General features: G+C 42.4%; 2 protein-coding genes across 4 annotated transcripts in view; one reads left to right on the forward strand and one right to left on the reverse strand.

The window, feature by feature from the left end:
* The window catches only part of nr3c2 (nuclear receptor subfamily 3, group C, member 2), a 71,843-nt gene extending 64,355 nt beyond the window's left edge, over positions 1-7,488 (forward strand). Inside the window, exons 8-9 of the mRNA XM_042066866.1 lie at positions 2,073-2,230; positions 3,064-7,488. Coding sequence (XP_041922800.1) covers positions 2,073-2,230; positions 3,064-3,219 — 314 coding nt within the window. The 3' untranslated portion in view covers positions 3,220-7,488. The remainder of the gene's footprint in view (positions 1-2,072; positions 2,231-3,063) is intronic.
* Positions 7,489-9,214: 1,726 nt separating this feature from the next.
* The window catches only part of arhgap10 (Rho GTPase activating protein 10), a 63,804-nt gene continuing 51,413 nt past the window's right edge, over positions 9,215-21,605 (reverse strand). For all 3 annotated transcript variants that reach the window (XM_042066873.1, XM_042066882.1, XM_042066893.1), the window contains 3 exons: positions 14,234-14,350; positions 12,041-12,132; positions 9,215-10,453 (listed from right to left, as the gene is read on the reverse strand). In XM_042066873.1, coding sequence (XP_041922807.1) covers positions 10,365-10,453; positions 12,041-12,132; positions 14,234-14,350 — 298 coding nt within the window. In that variant the 3' untranslated portion in view covers positions 9,215-10,364. The remainder of the gene's footprint in view (positions 10,454-12,040; positions 12,133-14,233; positions 14,351-21,605) is intronic.

Genomic DNA, 21,605 nt, shown 5'->3' on the forward strand with positions numbered 1-21,605 from the left:
CCCCCCTCCCCTGCCTCCGCCACAGCACCTCACCTGCCTGCACACTGCACTGACACAATATTTATAAGTGCGATCCTGACATATGCCTTGCACTAGACCAAAGTTTCTTGTGTAGAAGCTGAAAAAGCAAACCTCTAGTACTAATCCCCCCCCCACCCCATGCCTCTTTTGAGTGGTTGTTCATGAGTAGGACAGTCTGCTCCATCATGCCGTGTCATCTCTGCCCTGTGTCTCTGTGCTGATTGGAATAGAAACACAGGGTGACAGGATGGTGACAGAGCACCAAATGACAACACCTCTAGCTGTTTCAGTTTCCAACCAACAATAACAAGCAGCCTGTCAGTCCAGTACAAGATGTAAGCAAGGCAAGAAAAATAATGTCTGTGAATGATTCATTTTTCCGTTGAATTTACACAAGAGGTAACACCATCTGTGCTATACTAATAATTGAAAGAAACTGTTGAACATGTACACCTTAGGGGTGTGCGGTTTAGTCAACTCTTCCTCAGAGACAGTCATATTAAAATTGCGGTTTAGTCAACTCTTCCTCAGAGAGTCATATTAGAGTTGCGGTTTAGTCAACTCTTCCTCAGAGACAGTCATATTAGAGTTGCAGTTTAGTCCAACTCTTCCTCAGACACAGTCATATTAGAGTTGCAGTTTCAAAAGCAGGGATTGCAGTCAGGGTCAGGGATAAACAGCCAATGGCTAGACTGGCATTGAGGAGCCCCACCCCCCATATATCTCAATCATGTCTGTGCATACTCTGGGCTCCAATCGGCTGCTGTGGCTTCACTGGGAAATCATTTGTATTGTTTGGTTCTGTGGCTCTGATTGGGCAGTTGTACTACAAATGGCCCGAGGGCTTTTTTCACTCGCTTGCTGTACGGATAAATCCTAAAACAATTTTAACTTCTATTTGTCTTTGCTTGCAATTTTTTAACCATTAGAGTAATCTGATTCACTGAGTTTGAAAAAAAAAAGCATAATAATTCAGAATGTTTCTGGCTGTGCTCCATGTGTAAGGCTCACCCTCCAGAGAAAGATGGAGCAGAGCAACCTCTCTCTTCCTGCCTCTTCTCCCCCTCTCTCCCTGTCCCTCTTCTGGGTGCCTGACTTCAGGGTGCTCAGATCTCATTGTACAAACATGTCTGAGTTTTCATTAGGCTGCTTTTCAGTGAAACCCCTGACACTATTGTCACTGCAGGAACTACACCTTTTCACACCATTTCTAAAACAAGGATGACAGTTAGACAATAGGTGGCTGTCACAAGTCAGTGGTGCCACAGAGCACGTTGTCATGGTATCACCCTGTCATATTTGATTATAGACAGATTAAACATTATGGTTATACAAAATATATCAAAGTGTAAAGTTCTCTGTCTTACAAAACTGTGTTAAAGAAAGTATGTTTGTACCACTTGAGAAAAGAACCCTGCTAAAAAAAACAGCTATAAACCAACTTATGCTAGTAGCTGGTTTTAGCTGGTCTTTGCTGGTTTTCTTCCAGCTCTTGCTGGTCTTTGCTGGTGTAGCTGGTTGGACCACCAGCTGGATATGCTGGCGTGTCCATCTGAGGAAGCTGGTCATGCTGGTGTGACCAGCCTGTCTTGTGGGATACAGCTGGTGCAAGATATACTTGCTGGTGATATACAAGATGGTCATGCTGGTGACCAGTCTGTCAAGCTGGTCATGCTGGTTCGCTACAGTGACCAACATAAGCTGGCATGGCCAGTTAAACCAGCACTATAGACCAGCAACACCAGCTAAAATGACCAGCTTGAGGTGGTACGACAAGCAAAACCAGCTGAATTACCATCATAAGCTGGGAAAACCAGCTGAAGGTATATTTTCGCAAGAGTTTTGCTGGTCTAGCAGGTCAACCATCATAGGGTGGTCAAACAAGCTGGTCAACCAGCAATCCAGCTTTAGCTGGTCAGGCTGTTTTTTTCAGCAGGGAAGCGTAGGCCACTGAGCATGACCAATAACAGGTAGACTGGCCTGTGCTGGATGTGTTGTATCTCTCTGATGGCCCTGTGCTGATGGCCCTGTGCTTGCTCATGTTTGAACAGTTCCTAAAGATGGCCTGAAGAACCAGGCAGCGTTTGAGGAGATGAGGGTGAACTACATCAAGGAGATGAGACGGGCCGTGGGCAAAGCCACCAACAACTCGGGCCAGACATGGCAGCGCTTCTTTCAACTGACCAAGCTTCTGGATGCTATGCATGATGTAAGTTGTACATCCACTATTTGCTCTCACAATATGCATATCTTCATGCCCCAGTGGTTCAGGATCATGCAGAGATGTACAAAGGCACGGGTCATCTATAAACAGAGATTTTGGGATGGTTATTGTTTCACATTTTGATTCACATTCAGTTTCCACGAGAACAACTTGTTACCCTTAACCAGAAACTGCAAGTCAGTCAGGAAAATATGCTTCAAGTCATGCAATAATAGTTATCTAGTTGAATGTGTAGGATGTTGGCTTTTTAAAATGATGTAGGCAGCTGTGAGGTAGCTCCAGTCCAGATGAAGGCCTGCTGTGCTGTAGAGTCCAGTGGGTAAGGGCAGGCGGTGACCAGTGCCCTGGGGGTTGCTGCTGACAGTCAGTGGCTCCCCCCAGTGGCCCTGTGCTGCCGCATGTCTTACAGTAGGTGATCGCCTCGCCCGTCTAGGATTCCTATTTCAGCCCTTCCTGTCCTACTATACTATATGGTCTGGAAGATGTCTGTCAGGTCTATGGTTGATTTGAGTTGGGATTTCATGGTTCCTTATAGCTGTCAGTGGAGCTCAGTACATCATCTTCCCTGAATGCGTTTGTTTGCCCCATATTTGGGTCCAAATGTATTTGAATGTATAATACATGAATTCTTCTGATTTACACAGCGTAATGAGTATGTGTAAGAGATACAGTGTTTATTTTGTTGTTATTAATAGTATTTATTTTTACATTAAAATGTTTAGATTTGTCTTTGAAAGATTCAGCCTGACATTAGCATAAAGTGTGCATTTTGCTTTAAAAATGTTGTTATTGACAGTTGAAGCGTTTGTGTCCCGTAGCTCGTGGGGAGTCTTCTGGACTTCTGCTTTTACACGTTCCGGGAGTCCCACGCTCTGAAGGTGGAGTTTCCTGAGATGCTGGTGGAGATCATCAGTGATCAGATACCAAAGGTGGAGTCGGGCCTCACACACACACTCTTCTTTCATAAGAAGTGACACAGTGGACCCAGCGCATTAGGCCAAGAGGCCAGTGAGCGGGAGGAAGGAGAGAACCCCTGGACACCGGGACACCACCGGCAGGTTGTTGAGACGTGAACAGAAAAATACTGGGAGCCTTACACGTGAGGGAGGCTTATGTCAAAGACAGATCTTCAGCAGGTCCTAGGATTGCTTTTGACCATTCACTGGCCACGTAAAGAGGGACAAGAGACCATGTGAGGTGGTGTCAAAAATGACACGATTTGGACAATGTGTATTTTCTTGAAGTGTTCTTTATTCTCAAAGCCGTGACAGCGTGCTCCTCGTTGCCCCAAAGACAATTATGACAATTTTTTTTCTATGGATATAAAGCCATGCGTTTCTTTGGTCAAGCTATAGGGCAAATTCACTAACCCATTCACATACACATATATACATGCACACATACACACGCACACGTGTACGTGCACAAGCAGACACACAAACAAATACACACACACACGCACGCACGCACGCACGCACACACACGCACACACACACACACACACACACACACACACACACACACACACACACACACAAAACCCAGATATACTGCAGCTGATTATTGTGGCTTTTCTGTAACACAGTTTGCGTGTTTTGTTTTACCATTCCTTGTGAACAGGAAAAAGCAGATTCATCAAACGGAAAGATGATGCGGCCTTTACATACAATACAGTAGGACACATGCTAGAGATTTGGAAAGGAAACAAGGCAATTTCAACATGCTCCAAGGGCTAGGACATCAAAAGAGTGTCTAATTGGTGTTTTTAAATGCAAACAGTAACTACACACACTCAAATTGCAACCATTGCATAACAATCAAAACCTACTCAGATATGCAAAACATATAATTATTTAAATGAAGTTAAGACTTTTTATGAATAAAAGCAGTTGTCTTTGGTATGTGAGAGGGTTGTACAAGTTGAATTTGTGTCTTTTGATACTAACAAAATGAAGCTTAATGATGGGCATACATACCCTAAATAATTTTGTAAGAACCTGTTAGGTATACTGGCACTTCATCAGACATGAGGCACTTAGTCTTTTCAGAATGCCTGCATTAGCGACGATATCTGGCAGTAGCATCCAAAAAGACATTCCAGAGACTACTGTAAGTACTATGAAATAGCCCCATGATTACTGCCAAACGGCAGTTCACACACTGAACAAATGTTAATAGCCACAAGAGGCTTAATAGCCGTGTTCAGCATAGAAGAGATGGCTGTTACAGTAGGCCCAACCTACAGTATTTACTCCTGCAGATGAGGGGAATGCCTTGATTCTTGATTCTTGGCAAATGTTTGGCAAACCCCCCCAAAAATGTGCACATGATTTACAAATAGAAAAACAGCCCCTTTGTTGAAATCTCCGCCTAAATACTGGATAAAATAGTGTTTTCTATGTGTGTGGAATAGTTTTTTTCATATATATATATATACATAAACAAAAACAAGACAAGAAAAATACACAGTCTAAGATCTTGGACTCCATTTTATATTAAAGGTGCTTCTTTTCATAAAACCAAGCAGATTTAACACATTTTAACAGTAGCTGCACATGTACAGATACAGGTAATAGCTTAGAAATCATATACTTTCTTCATACTGGAAACAATTGTTTGTTTTTTTCAAAGAGCTAATGCTTGATACAACAGTAGTCTGCTTCAGAGCTTTCCGCATACAGTACATACATCTGGTACACACTATTTGCTTCTGATGATTTTTGTGGTTTCCAAATTTTGTGCAGAAAAGGTTTGGATTTAATTGAATTACTCCGCTCCCCCGACATCTACATTTCTTAATACGTCTGGGCCAACTGTCAAGAGTAAATGCTATCTGGAGAAACGCATTCAGATGTGTGCAATGTTTGAAACCCATAGGAAATCCCACAGGTTCTCTCCCAGCCACAAGTGCAACAGGAGATGCAGCAGAGTGGAATGGGTGGTCAATCTTAGTGTGTGTGTGTGTGTGTGTGTGTGTGTGTGTGTGTGTGTGTGTGTGTGTTTTCCACCAGTCCTTTCTTTTCCTCTTGCTTTCTGTGTAAAAGCTATGTTGATCCCCTTCTCCAGAGGGCATTGTTGGGTTTTCACAAGGAGAGGATTTAGGCTTTCGACTGAAGTAAGATTTGCACAGGGGATGTTAATGTGATAATTGAGACATTAAGTAGACAGGAGCTGTCTGGGATAAGAAATGTCTGAGAAATAGAGAGAATGAGAGAGAGTGCAAGAGAGAGAGAGAGAGATAATGAGTTCAGTAACCTACCCTGTGGTATGTAAATCACTGGTTCTTGCAGTAGGTGTTACATAGGTGGCACAAAACAGCAGACAGGCCTTGGGTAACGGGATGTTGCCACACACCCGTTCTCTGTCTACACCCTGCTGTATGCGTTTGTGAAGGAAAGGAAAACTATAAGCTGTAAGGATTTTTGTTTTCCATCTTTGTTTTTCCTTTTCCCTGTCTATTTTGATAAATATATATGTAAATCAGACTCACAAAAGGTTCATAGGCTGTATGGGAAAGTATTTTTTGAAAGAATTATATTTTGCTGGAAAACAATATATTAGTACTTTGTCTAAAAAGATACAACAAAAGTCTATGAGATTTTTTTTGTAAAGTGATAATGTTTATGCATGCTTTTTGACCAGATGTTTACAGTGTATTTAAGAAGGGAAATCCGTGCCTTTTTACTCTCCCATGAAAGGTTACCATTTTACAGTATCTGTTGTAAATAAATGAGTCCCAGTTTCGCGTTGTGATGGAGATTTCTACTTTTGATCCATCTGTGGTTGGAACACTAGTCCCATGTGTTTGTATGTCTGGCCTGTTCTCCTGCTATGTTGTGGTTTTAGAGCAAAACCTGTAAGAGAATGAATGAGAGAACTCACAGAGAGAGAGAGAGAGAGAGAAAGAGAGAGAGAAATGAATGTACTTAACATGGAGAGAAAGAAACACTTTATAACATGAATGTTAGATTCATAAAGCGTTTTGTCTCCTTTTTGTTTGTTTAAAAATAATGTGAATTTTAAAGGATTTTTCTTAGTAATATGGTTTTGTACATTTTTTTGTTTGTTTTCTTTTAAGTGTCAACACAACCTAAGTACAATAGGAAATCATTGAAAGCTAATTCCTATTCTATTGCATAGATCCCTCCCACTGGATGCACATGGATAGGTAGTTGTGGTTTATTTCATTTACTAATCCCTTGATAAACAGTTTTATTTATTTAACATTGCAAATTTCACCCAGGACACATCCACACGCCTTAGGGACAGGAACAGGGTGGACTACGTGCTTGGCTTTTCTTATACGCGACCTACACAGACATTGAAAAACATCACAAACAGAATAGAAGACATACGAGCAGAGGTTGGTTATGTGAAGTGTAGCAGATGGTGCGATGATTACACATTGTACTCAGCACCCACTGTACAGCACCACAACTACCAGTCTTGCAGTATTGCCGCAGGAACTCGCATGAATCCCAAGCTGATCCCGGATCAGGAAATCAAGTGAAGAAAGTAGCTGAATCTCTCAATGTGCTTACAGATAGGTCCCTCAGAACCCTACCAGAAAGCACTGTACCGTTAAAGATGGTTGCTTTGATGTCTCAATAAGTTGATTCCCATAGGAGCAAACTTGTTGGAGTATTTGTAAAAGGCAGGTCTGTCAGCAAATGACTGCAGAACCTCATGCTTCTGTACATTGTTTAACCAGCTATTACACTGTATCGCTCCTCTATACTGCTGTGGTATAGCAACACTATGCATTTGTATCGACTACCGCAGAGACGGGGCTTCTGCAGAGCTGCAAGGTAAACCCAGACTTCAGTAGGTAGCTTTTCAATCAGTATTTTGCAACTGAAATGAGCTCTGCTCTTCTTCATGGGCAGGAGTCTTCTTTTTTTTCAAACTGCCCCTAATGTGTCTTTCTGGTTTGTGTTGTTGTTTTTACCATCATACTTGTTCAAACTGATCTTGTGTAAAGCAACAAAGCCATATCTCCTAGTGTGACGCAAGATGCATTTCCTGTTTCCTCACAAAATAACAGCTAAATCAGAAATGTTTTTAATCCAATGCTTTGTACAATACTTGTCAGCAACTATCAACAAAGATCATCAATATTCTTGTTCATGACTTTAAGGCAAAATTCGCAACTAGTTCCTCCAAACTGTATATCTTGATGCAGATATTGCCATAACTGTGTTTGCAAAAATATCAAGGGATTCCAATAAACCCCCTAACTCACACATGGTGATGTGTGCCTTTATTGTGATTGTGATGCTCTTATGCAATGACACCGTCAGAGTGAATCATGACCACAGGACACACTGATGACAAGGTGACATGGAGGAAAAGAGGGAATATGAAGATCAAGCAGTAGACAACCCACATGCAACAAAACCATCGAGCAAAAATGATGAATCAACAGTTTTTTTTTGTTAAATAACTATGAAAAATTATAAAGAGAAAATGTTTCTAAGGATGAAAAAGAAGGACAGAGTGAAAGTGACGAGGGAAAAAAGCTACTCCATTAACCTCATTAAGAGGCTGAATTTGAAAACCAGCCCAGCTGCCAGACTGTAAGTGCAGACAGTATTACTTTTGCTCTTTTGCGCAAATCCACAGCCCGCTCCAAATCTTCTCTCAGACTGCCAGACAAATACAATCTATTGGATCAGGCAGATTTCAGGGCCAGGCCGGCACACATGGCTGCCTCCACGCCCCACTTTCCCTCCCAGCGCAGCCTGTTGGAGTTCTCATTTCTCTAGTTTGTTTTTCTCTTACTTTCAGTCTCCAAGCCTTCACTCTCTCTGCCTCGTTCTCGTAGCTGACTTACAGTCACTTTTTAATCTTTCAACTACGTTCCGTTCCCCTGGTGCATTCATCCTCAACATGAACAGTAATGCTATTTGCTTCAGGTTCCAATCATATGCACATGCTTGCGCACCGCAAGGCTTCCAGATAAAACAGAATCTCTTTAGGATAAGAGAGAGTGTCTATCAGAGGATGTCCACAAGTGCTGGAACCAGAGGGAGATAGAAGAGAGAGAGAAAACGTAGAAAGCATGAGGAAGGGGAGGGTGCAAGACAGAAGAGATCATCCATCAACACTAACCTCGTCTCTAAGGGGAAGTTAAAGTGTGTGAGATGGGGGTTGGGAGCGGCAGCCGAGAGAGTAAACCCATCTCATTAGATCTAGCTCATTTGATGTAAGCAACTGATGCCCCGACGCCCAGCCTATTTTTGGCTGGCCCCCCTCCCGCGTCGCGCTCAATCCCAGGCTCCATTAGTTACTGTCGGTCTGACTGCACGGTCATAATCATTATGTAACCTGGGTAAGAGCCGCAGACAGCAAGCCTCTCCAGCCGCCTGGATGTGCTTTATACCCTAATTAAACAAAGGCAGTCCAAGTATTTACATGTCACATCAGTGACTGCCATGTGAAAGATCTGAGTAGTGAGAGGGTCAGAGCCAAGACCATAGCTATTTGTTGCAGCACAAAGCTCCATAATAATCCACTGCAGAAGGTGGAGCGACCAGAGCCTCTGTCGTTTACAACAGCAGCTTTGTGTAAATTGTGTCGTGTGTGTAGATTAGTTTGCTGAAAAGTACTCCAGGAGAAGTATGTTTAATAGTAATCTGCTGAGTTTCAAGTTAAGCATCACACACTAAGACAGGGAGCACAAGGCTGAGACTTTATAGTGAAGCCAATAGAACTCCCAAATGGTGCCACCGCATGAGATGCGCATTTGGTATACCTCATGTAACACTGAAAGAAAGTATTCTTGTAAAAACATTTCATACTAATTCATAACAAATAAAAAAACATGTGTTTTAGTACCTAATTTATACTTATTTAAAGAGAGTCACATAATGTTGCTAGGATAGATTGTAGGCAGTAGATTTTTAAATGCACAACATTTAGATCTGTTGGTGTACTATGCACACGAGGCTCAAAAAATAAATTCTAGACTGAATAATAAAATATTTTATTCACTTAACATTGATCAACAGGATAACCAATAATACAAAAGTGAAATGCATGCCAAGACCTTTACAAACGTCATAAATCACTGTCTTAAATTAGCAAGCAAACATTCCCTCATGAAGAACACAGAAAATAAAAGCTTTTAGGGAAATGAAAACATCTCCACAAAAGAGCAAGAGAATAAAAGTGGGAGTGTGGACTTGGAGTGAGGACTGTGGCTAGAATCACTGATCCCAACAGCTGCGGACCTGTAGTGGTGGCCCTAGCCATAGGACTGCTTCTGGAGGTCATTTAAAACACAACACAGACACATAAGACTTAGGATTATGTAATGGTGCATTCAGAGGAGATAGATCTGTGTCACTATATAATAATATTTATTTGTCTTTTTATATTTTATCAATAAAGATCATTTCATTTATATACAACAATTCTAAAATACTTGCTATGCCCAAATCATTGGACGGCGTCAAATACGGAAGGACACTGAAGAGGTGGAGGCAACGGAACTGTGACGTCTGAACTGAAATCCAGTATTTTAAATTAAAATGGTACTCAAACAATATAAAAAAAGTCAACTTAAAATCGGATAAAAACAAAATAAAATATCAATATCCTTTTCTTTAAAATGCATAAACCAATTAACTGCATGCATTCTATCAGTAAAACAATAAAGAGCTGTTATGTAGAACTTCCTAAAGCACATTATGAAAGAAACATCAGCTAATTATGCCGGGAATCATTGGAAACGTTGCATAACAGAAGCCCAGAATGTCTGTGGGCAGCTCCAAACTGCACAGTTTAGGCTCTGTGTCACGTCTGGGGATCCGAGCCCATCAGTGTGCCGTTTTCACCTCTCTTCCAGTGACGTCAGCAGCCACACATGCTGTCTCTTTCTCGCTCGCGCTCTCCTCAAGTCAAGCTGTGTCCGACAGAAATGCACTTTTTTTTTTGTCTTTTCATGAAGAGCAGACAGATGGATAAAAAAAAAAAAAAAAAAGATATGGAGCGAGATAACATTTCCACCATGACCATGGATACCATGTATAAGAGGGGTGTCTGGAGTGCGTGTGTGTGTGCTTGTGAGTGTGTGTGTGAAAAAGAGAGCATGCATGTCTGTGTGTGAGTGTGTGTGCTACAGCATCTCAACATAGTTCTCAGGGATGAGGCCCCTCTTCCCCTCCAGCACTCCCTCCAGCCAGCCGGGCTCCCGGGACGGGGTCACTGCAGAGAGAGCACGGGGCAGCAGGTTACCATGACAGCACTTACAAATCACTCTCAACAAGGGCCACAGGAAACAGGCAAAGGGAGGAAACCAAAAAAGTTGATAGCAATTTATGACCAATCTTCCTGTAACACCAAAAACGGTGATAGCAATTTATGACCAATCTTCCTGTAACACCAAAAACGGTGATAGGTTTTGACTGGTTCAAGTTTTTCTTTCATTGACATACTGTAAGGTATAACATGGGGTAGGGGAGACCAAGGATGGTTGCAACAAAGTCATAGTTGTTACAGCATCACTTTCACTAATATTAGGATAACCTAATAATGTTGAGATAAATATCATGTATGACCAGACAATATAAGAACGTTTTTTAATCAATTATACATTTTGATTTGCATTTGATACTGTTGCAGTTAGAATTATGTAAGAAATATATTTTTCAAAAGTGTTAAAACCCGCCAAGAAAATGTTAGCATTATAATGAATGAAAGCATTTGCAAACACAAACGTGTGCATCTTTAAAGCAGTGTATTGCACTACAGTGTTCATTACACACAGGCCCAAAGGAAGGTGTAGAAGACACACACATGTGCGTACTGTACACTCCTCACTCAAACAGGAAGCGGATTTCAATTGTACCTCAACCTAGCCTGCTAGTGGAGTTAGGGTGTCCTGGCATTTGACAGCAACTCATGAGGTTTGGGATATTGATGCAGAGGCTTGAATCAGAGCCATATATAGTTTACAAATGTGGGTACTACTATGTGTAAAGGTTTACAGGTGTTTAAAGAGTTACAGGCGCTGAAGCAAAAAGTGGTACAAGCATAACCATCCCTGGTCTCCCATATATGAGGTCTGACATCCCCTGTGTGGAGTGTGTCCCACTTAGATGGCATCGCAAGGCTGACTACCAAAAAAAAAAAAGCACTAGCATTAGTCAGACACTTGCCAGACACTAAACCAGAACATAAAGCAAGTGCTTTTTAATGGCTCTTACCGAGCGCACATGTTCATAGCTTTTAATGACCGACTTTTGACCACCATGTCCCAGTATGGAAAAAAGTATCTGTTACTGTCTAATTAGAAAAACCGCAGTTAATGATGAAGATGACTGCATTTTCATTAGTTCACATTGTGCAGTGACCAGGCAACTGTGATTTGTCTGAGTGTGGAAGAGCCCCTGACCCGTCTCCAGTGGGCACCTGTAGAGGCCTGGCTACTGGCTGCTGTGGGAATAGGGACGGGAGATAAGACCCCAGAAACTCCTACTCTCCAACTCCGCCCTGTCACTCCGAGATTGATCTGGGGAGTGTGTGTGTGTGTGTGTGTGCACATGTGGAGGGTGGTGTGAAGGCTTCCTCCCCCTCATCTTTCTCCTTCTCCATCCCACCTCTTCCATCTCTGATTAAGCAGCAGCGTTCCTCTCCACCATTGTGTCCCAGTCCCTGTGGAATCCAATAACCCAGCATGCTGTCCGCTCCTCTTCAGTCCCCTCCCGTCCTGTCCCCTCCTGTGCCGTGCAGTGTTGTGTTGTGTTGTGCTGGGCTGAGCAGGTAGAGTGATAACGCAGGGCTAACACTCACCGTTGTGGAAGATTGCGCCGGCCTGGAAAGAGAGCTCCGAGTCATGCTCCGCCTCACAGGGGTAGACGGCCTTGGCCCTCCGCTGGCTGACACTGAGGAATGGAGGCAATCAGTAAGGGGGAGAAACTCTGCCTTACAGCCCAGCTTTCAATCAGCAGAACAGACATGCTTCACACTGTGGACCTGTGTGTGTGTCTGTGTGTGTTGTGTTTGCATGCAACAACCGCAGCCTACTGGGTATTTCTGGGTAATCAATGTGTTCAATTTACAAAAAAAAGTCTGCCTGCCTAACCTCTTCCCAGACACACACACGCGCACACACACACCACCATCTATGCGAGTGTGCATGTGCATATTTCCTGTGAATGTTGAAATTGTTTTCAGAGGCTGTACGACTGTTTAGTCTCTACTAGAACCTTTTGACACAAACTCTTAAGCCCTAAAGTCAGCATCCAGAAACCTCAAGCCCCTTGTCTCTCCAACTAGCATAACATCCTTTACACAGTAGATCATTGGTTAGAGCTCAAAGTGGGGTCCCCAGCAGATTGTCAGTGGGTCCCTGACAAAGTTTGCTACAAAATATGAAATTGTCTTATATGACGAAAAATGCTACAGTATCAGTATTTGCCCAATTAATCTGCTGATACGTTACATCAATACGTCAAACACTTTACTATTAATTAACCACCAACAAAATGTTGTTATGTGAAGCAAACACTATGTGTTCAACACAATAGGCCTACATTTGACAAAGAAACAACAATCCTTTAAAAAAATCCTACATACTGTCAAAGTTTGCTAACATGACTATTGTGGTATCAGCGCTCTGTTTTTAGAATACATATAACATAAGTATCTAACAGAAAAAAAGGCTATACAGCTACATGATTAAGTTAAGTTTTATGTGTTGCGATTATGAGGGGAGAATTTTCCACTCCATGAGGGGTCCCCGGCCCACAAAAGTTTGAGAACCCCTGCATTAGATTATCAAGCCATCTGACTTGAGCATGGGCATCCTTCTCAGAAGAGGTCATTGTGCTCTAGGAATAAAGTCAATGGAGGAGTTAATCATCTAAATGTCCTAGTTTACATTCACTAAATATCTCAATGTCAAAGCCAGATCAATTTGGGTCTCAATGTCAGAGCAAGTATTTACAGTATGCTTCATAGATCTTGCCACAAGTGATGATTTAGAGTGGGAACTATTAAGAACAAATCGTCTTTCGTTACCTGGCTGACTGATAAATATTTCATGTGTTTCCTGGGAGCAACAACACTGTGTTTCAGCGACGGGCAGAGCCCAAACACCTCCAGTCCACACAAACACAGACAGCTCGGTGCCATGAATGCCAAGGCAGACAATATTTACATACAACAAAACAGCAGGGGAGTGATGGATAAAATAAGCCACATTTTTTGGCTGCATCCTGTTTCTGAGTAAACTGGGGTTTGTGTGAACATTTCATCTCCCCAACACAGAGAATATGGAATATGTAGACCTGGAGTCAGGCTTCATAGTACACACCCTCTCTCATGTTATTCAGTGGAACAGTTTTATTGTGCTGTGTTCAGCATCCCAGTAGTCCAATTGTGAAAGTGTAATCATTAATTCATGCATTTCAAACAATGATAAATGCATTCTGCAACAGGACGCTAATTAGGCTGTTCATAAGGACATGTGGCATGTCTGAATCAGACAGAAATTAAAATGCACAGCTTTGCCAAATTGGGGTTGAGGAGCCAGGCCTTGGAGTCTCCAGCCAAATACCAACTATTCCACATGTATATATTTTCTATATTAAAGGTGTCTGCTAAGAACCATAATCAACATCAACATATTTGGATGAAACTATTTGGTAGCAAATGATTTAGACAACCCGTAAGACAGCATCTATACATTTGTCAAATCATTTGATGGGATCTTTGTATAAAGGATTTAAAAAAAAAAAATAACACTTTGGAAAGAATGATGAGCAAGTAGATTAGGAATGCAGTGTCTTCAAGACAGGCTTAAATTAAAACATACAGCTTGTATACAGCATAGAACAGCAGGCAGTAGAAAAGACCATGGAAGCCCACATCAGCCTTCTATTCACACTGTGTTGGCTAGGCCCCATTTCTGCCCTCCTTCTGACTGGAGGCACTGGGATGTGGGGCACTGGTGCAGCTCTGCCCACACGGGACGCCACTCACCTCTCCTCGGCCGGCTCGCCGTCCGTCACTCCTCTCGGGGCTCGGCTGGGGGTGGCCTGGGGTGTTGCTGGGGTAGCTGACACCGAGTTCATCCACGACACCCTGGCAGAGCTCAGCCTACACACAAAACACACAACCCTCACAAGGCTGACCACATAACCTCACACCTCCTCCAGTCCGCTGCAAAGGTAGCCTCGGACAGACACAAACACATGCTGTGCATCACACTTACATAGTAGTAGTAGTAGTCACTTTAGTTTAATTCACATATATGGCCAGATCATGGCAAAAAGGTATAATTAAAACAAACAAATAAAACAAAGTTTAAACATAATGTTTGATATAGATAAAATAATTTAAATACAATTCTTTAAATCTACATGTACACTTGATAAAAAACTCTTTTTAAAATATTTTGCACCGTATTAAAACATTATCCAGAGTACCTTGAGAACAAAATAGCCTTAAATAGCCAAAATAGTCTCATGGTACTCAGAGCATAACAACTAAGTAAAATATACTTCACAAACAAGGACGTTAACATGATGCGCAGGTTTAGGTGTGTATGATATAAGCAGATACGCACAGACAAGAAGAAGTATGTGAAAGTGAAAGCATTACTGAGAATGTGTGTGTTAATGTGTATGTAGTGGCACTGTAGCACTCTTAACGTGACCCTCATCCGAGCAGAGCTAGTGCCTCTCCTCAGCGATACTAGGCTCGCCTCCAGACTCAGCGCTAGTAGCCTCGCCTCCAGACTCAGCTTCTCTGTGCCTCCCACCTCTGGCTCACTCCCTCCCCTCTGTCTCTTGTTCTCCCATCTCCCGTGCCCTCACTGCAGCTAGAAAAGCCCAAACCACCGCACACTACTAAACTAAACAAGACGATCATTTAACATTCTCTTGTAGCACACATCATTATACATTTTATGCCTGAAATAGACAAGAACCTAAAAGCTGAGTGTTCTAAGATTGACATGATTATTGTAGAAATGGGCACTGCATTAACAAAATCTTTGCCATAAAGTTTAATTTCCACCCTTGGTTTTACACCACTTTGGAGTGCTGAGGCATATTTAATATGCCATCTTCATTTCTGCCCTCTGTCTGCCTCCCTGTCCCTGCAGCTCTCTCTCTGTCCCTGCATATATATATATATATATATATATATATATATATATATATATATATATATATATATATATATCTCATCCTCCTTTCTGATCATCTGCACAGTTCAAATAACAGCTCCAACCTGAAATTGTTGTAGACCAGACCGAGATGATTTCCGGTGAGATTCTTTCATAAGAAAGTGAACATAATAAAGACCAAATGTCAAGAATAGAAAGCTCTAACTAACACGGCTCAGGTAATGGGCTTGGACGGAATTGTGCATGAAAGTACTGTGTTTGAATCTGCTATGCTTTCTACTAAAATATTGCCAATACATACGCATGTATGCATGTATAACCAACCTTACACAAAGAAGACAGGAAGAGAAAGAAAAGGTAGAGGAGTGTTAGAGAGAGAGAGAGAGAGAGAGAGAGAGAGAGAGAGAGAGCACGGGAGAGAGAGAGAGATAGAGGGTGAGAGAGCCCAGGGGAGTGAGAGAGGCTTAGTTAACGCAGGGAGGAGAGACTGAGGGAGAAACAGAAAATCAAAGAGACAGCAAGGCAGACAAATATGGAAGGACTGAGTTAGAGAGAGAGAGAGAGAGAGAGAGAGAGAGAGGGCAGACAAAAGAAACGGAACAGAGGAGAGAGACGAGATAAGAGAATAAGAGAGAGAGGAAAAGACAGAGAGGGAGAGGGAGTCGGCGTCAGACGGCTGGGACAGTAGATGAGTGTGGGTGATTAATGGTTCTGCAGTCGGTGAGCAGCAGCAGCAGGAGTCTCTAGCTCACTGCAGTGCAGCACAGACTCACATTAACCCTCTGACACAGGCCTGCTGCCAGCGCTCTCTCTCTCTCTCTCACTTTTATCCATCTCTCTCACACATGGAGACTTACTTTCACCCACATTTTCTCATCACCCCCCCCCCCCCCCCCTACACACACACACACACTAAGCAAACAAAGGAGCTAATATAAAACTGCCCAGTTTAAAGTTCATTTTTCCAAAATGTACACAACTAATGTGATTTATAATCATTCAATTTATTTTCTGAATGCAGGTATAGCAATGAAAATAATTTTACTATACTTAGCAACTAAGTAAAAAGGACAGAAAACTTTTTTTTAGCCAAAAATTGCTTCCTTAATTACAATTATGCCAGAGCAAAGAAAATTAATCTCATCTAATAGTCAGTAAAAATAGTTCCGTTGACTGAACCATTTTTCAACCACTTTCTTATTCCGATCTTGAACAGCTATGTATATGGTCAACTGGGTTGTCTGCTGGCGGTGGAATCTTTGCACATGTTTGGTTTTGGTTCCATTCAACATGGGAAAATTCAGAGAGTGCAGCTCTCTGCCACCAGTCCTTGCTGCGGACCCCCATCCATTGGTCTTGGGAGGAGGCAGGGGTAGCAAACTAAGAGGTCTAAAGATACTGTAATATTAGGCCTACCCACAAAATGTTCAGCTACTTGTCGTCACGGTCTTCTCCACATTGCCCACAGCAGAACCAATATGTTGGTATCATCTTTCTTGATTATAAGCAAGGTGAAGATGACAGATAAGACTTTCCTTCGGAATAGTTTAATCGAAATAACAAAACAATTTTCCATGTAAACGGGGCTACTGGAACACTATATAAGCGAGTTTTCATTATGGGCGTTCGGGGTAAAACCTTGGAGGCAGGAACTTGTCCAGGAACCCGCTCTCACTCGGTCCTCTCAGTCCTTGCTTTTCCAGTGGAATTTAAGGACCCTGTTTGAACTTGCCAGCCTCTGAAAGTTTGTTACAGGACCTATTTGCTTTTGCTGCAAGATCGTGATACTAATTAGATTAACTAAAATGGCATAGCAGCTGCAGCAAATACTCTCTCCACACTGATACACCTCTGCTAAATCCTTTATTATAATTTTACTTACGTGTAGAGACAGTAACCTACATGTAAACATTCTTACTACCTAAATTAGTTTATCCTCCTCGCAGGCGAATTTTTTTTTTTTTTTGCATTAGCTATTTTACGCAAATACCTTCAAATGGAACTGAAGTCAATAGAGACCACATGTTGTATATGTAGGTTTCATTTGTAATTATTATCACCTACTTGATAAATTAATATACCATCAAATTCTAACCAGTAAAAAACTATTTTTAGCGGATATTTGTTCATCCCGTGTTGGCGACCTCAACTTAACAAGCTAACCAACAAGTCTAACCTGTAATTAATTTAGCTGTAACTGACGTCTGCCTTGCTGGGTTTAAAACAAACAAAAAAATCTTGTTGCCTTCCACTCTCACCTCATTCACACCCCGAAGCAGGGACTTCATTCAGCCCAGTAGAAGTTCCTGGAACGCCGCGTTACAGAGCGGTTCATCTAAAGCAGCGTTTCTCAAACTGTGGGTCACGACCCACTACTGGGTCGCGGAGACATGCCAGGTGGGGCGCGAACTGACGTGAAAAACAGGAGTTTTTTTAATTTATTTTTTTATCTGTAGCCTGGGCCCAGGTAGCACCCGATGCGCAATGGACGCACTGTGTTATGCACAGGGAAGCGCTCGTGTCATGGCAGCTTAGTTATTCCCGACATACATGAGATTTTGAACGTTGTTGTGAGTGGTGAATTTCATCAAAACCCGGCCCTTAAAAGCGCGTCTATTCTCTGCACTTAGCGAAGAGATGGTAGCTGACCAAAAGGCTGTACTGTTTCACAGCAAGGCAAGGTGGCTTTCCCGAGGTAAAGTGCTGTCGCGCGTGTTTGAGCTCTGAGTCGCCTCTTCTTGGAGGAAAAGCGCATGTTTGAATCTGCAAGCACGTTCACTAATGAACATTTCTTGACGAAGCTGGCCTATCTTAGCGATATATTTGATATCTTAGCGAGACATTTGAGTTAAATGTCCAGTTACAAGGCAAAGACAAGCACCTACCTCACCTAACAAATAAGATTACTGCATTCACCAAAAAAACTTGAGTATGGGACAGGCGCCTCAATCAAGACAGTATTATGCCTTTGAGATTTCTGAGCGAAATCACTGAAACGTCTGATTGGGAGGCACTCTTGTGATCCCATGTATTAAACAGTAGGCCTACATCACATCCCTGCAAAGTCTATTTCAAAAATATTTCCCAACCAGCAGTGCTCAGTATGACTGAATTATGGATCCATTTAATGCAGCATGTTGGTATTTCATTGAATATATTGTACAATGCTGTAAAATGGCCTATGCTTCCTAATATGTTGCTGGAAAACAGAAATATGTGTGTTATGTATTTATTTATTATTATATCTGCAGCACCAGCTGGTTTTAACTCTGTTGAAGAGGATATATTTAGAACTTGTCATTATTTCAATAAATTTGACAATTTTAAGCTTGACCTACCACTTTCTTAGAGTGATGAGGGACAGGTGGGGCTCGAGAATGCCCCCTTGATCAAAGTGGGGAATGAAAGAAAAAGTTTGAGAACCACTGATCTAAAGGAAACGCAAACAAACGGCCCCGTAAAACCAAGTTCAGTTCCGGTAATGGAAACGGCCCTACTGTGAAGACAGACACAAAAGTCTTGACCTTGTCCACGTGGAAAACTGGACCCATGGCTCAGACATGGTTTACATAATTATTGGCAGAGATGTCAAACATGTAAATAAATTGAAGAGCCTAATTTTCAAACCTTACACGGCATTACATTTTACATTTAACTTCATTCAAAAGTGAAAGCAGACGGTTGATCAGCTGTGTTCTAAAGAATGTTTAATTCAAGTTCAGCGTGTGCTGTTGCGAACTATTTGTTTCTCACCAAAAGCCACGATGAAATGGTGACAAATAGGCTATAGCCTAGGCTATGTAGGCTAAAGAGTCACATCGTGGGGAGTTTATTGTTTCGTTTTGGCAAGTAGCCGTGTAATAAGCGGGATAATGTATAGAACGCCGGTCATTAATGGGAAAATAAGTCACTTCAGGGCGGAACAAGACCCCTTCGCTGCGTGTCGGGGTCCGGTTCGCCCTTATTTTCCCAATAATGACCGGCGTTCTATACATTATCCCTTACTTAAAGATGGCATTGCCATTGTGTTGTTAAAAAGGGCCACAACATAACCTGGTCACAAAAACAAATGCTGGAGAATCCAGCACCAAACACACATTCACAGATGATACAGACATAGATGTAAGTCTGCATGTTCTGTGGATATCAAGCGGTTTGGCCGTATATCTGAACAACATCTCCTGACATTTGGAACTCCGAACTTAGGTGGCTCTTACACTACTCCCCTCCTAGTATTTCGGACGGGCATTATATAAATTAGCTCATGTGTGAACGAAGCAAAGAACATGGAGAGATTCTGTTCATGTGCGTGTTCAACTACGTTAAACCCGTTTCACTAGTTCACATTCTGTAATTTGCAAACAGATAATATAATAGCATAATAGAAAAGCATGTTTGGCGAAGTCTCTGGCCAGGGTCCTGAAGTGATTTGCGGGATTGTGCAGGAGTCAACTGCGCAGGCAGGAGTCGTGCAGGATTCCGCCATACACCCCTTTATTCTTGAACTATGGAAGACGGGAGGCTTAAGGGGAGGTGGTGGGTTGTAAGTGGAGTGACGCCGATGCTGCAACTTCGGCAGGTAGAGGCAAACTGCAAATAAATAACCGGTCTGATTGAAGGAGGCGTGGCAAATTCAGTCATGCTCCTCCCGAACTTCCGTTTATAAACGCCATTTCACTAATTCACATTCTGTAATGCAAAGAGATAATATAATAGCATAATAGAAAAGCATGTTTGGCGAAGTCTCTGGCTAGGGTCCTGAAGTGATTTGCGGGATCGTGCAGGAATCAACTGCGCAGGCAGGAGTCGTGCAGGATTCCGCCATACACCCCAAAAAATGCGTTAAAGATGAGGGACCCTATTGGCAGCAACGGAAGAGTGTGAGGTGCGCTAATTTCCTCAGATCAGAGAGACTTAATCTGATATAAGAGTGATAGGCGTCGGAGGACCACGGGCCGAGAGTTTTGAGCGCTTGATCGGACAGGCCGTTATTTGCCGCATTGGTGGCTGCACCATAAAATAATGAGTAGAGTAACGGCCTGCTGGGATTCCGATTTGCGTAGGAACAGCGTTGAGCTGCGTTTGAATCCAGAAGTGAGTAACGGAGCGTCCGTAGTCTGGAGGGGGGATCTATCCATGCGATGGAAAGAGTAATTAGCCAAATTGTATAGGACTGCAGGAGAGAGTAGATGTTGGAAATGACAGCCCAAACACGCAGTAAGGCCTAAGCAATTAAAATAGGCTGCTGTAGCTAACTGCGGTAGCTATAACGGCAAGAGAAGTTATGAGTAGCAACACATTATTAGAGAGGATGCCGAGGAACAGAGCAGAGCTACACGCTGGTGCGGGTGCTCCAAGGCTCAGCTAGAAAAGTAACGGAGTAGAGCTACACGGTGGTGTAGGTGCTCCCTTGGTCAGCTAGAGAAGGACTTTAATATGCTGGCACTCTCTGAACACCGAGGAAGGCGAAAAAAACTCCCAGACAAATTTCTTTCCTTGCCCTCTTGGCAATAAGCGACAGAGCAACAGCTCCTGTGTATCAGCTGCCTTACGGCCAACGCCGGCCTTGAGTTAGGGTAAAGCGATGCTCCCTTAAATGCATTTTGTGATCATCACATAGATCAGTGGTTTTCAAAGTGGGGGCCGGGGCCGCGAGGGGGTGCCAGGGGGGCCTCAACAAGTTGGAAGGAAAAATAAAAGCAACAAATAAATACATTTGAAAAGTTTAAAATATACCTATTACTATGAGGATTGTTATACAATGGCATTATAATAATGTGACACATATCTGAACATTATATTTCCCATGATAATGACTTGGAATAATAGTAGACCGATAGCTCTCATATAGCAGAAAGCCCCAAATACAATTTTTACACACTGTATGCTCCATCGCGAAGTGCTTGTGGCTAAAATAATTATTAGCATTAGCTTAATGTATTTTTACATTTGTGGTAGTATTGTCGATAGGTTTAGATTACAATAGATATACAATAGATTACATTAGATATACAATAGATTATATTGTATTACTATTTCATGTCGACATGGTCTCAGATGAGATGCCGAGACGGTAGCCTATAGGGTGGTGGCACCAATCCAGGGAAAGAGGGGTGAGGGAGAACCAGGGACGCGGTCCCTGGCTGGGCTCGAACATGGGCTCGAACGCGGTTCGCGCCGGCGGGAGATGATGGGGAAAGGGGAAAAGGTAGCAACGCAGTT

The sequence above is a fragment of the Alosa sapidissima genome, chromosome 1 (genome assembly GCF_018492685.1).
Source record: "Alosa sapidissima isolate fAloSap1 chromosome 1, fAloSap1.pri, whole genome shotgun sequence".
In the NCBI taxonomy this organism is placed as follows: Eukaryota; Metazoa; Chordata; class Actinopteri; order Clupeiformes; family Clupeidae; genus Alosa; species Alosa sapidissima.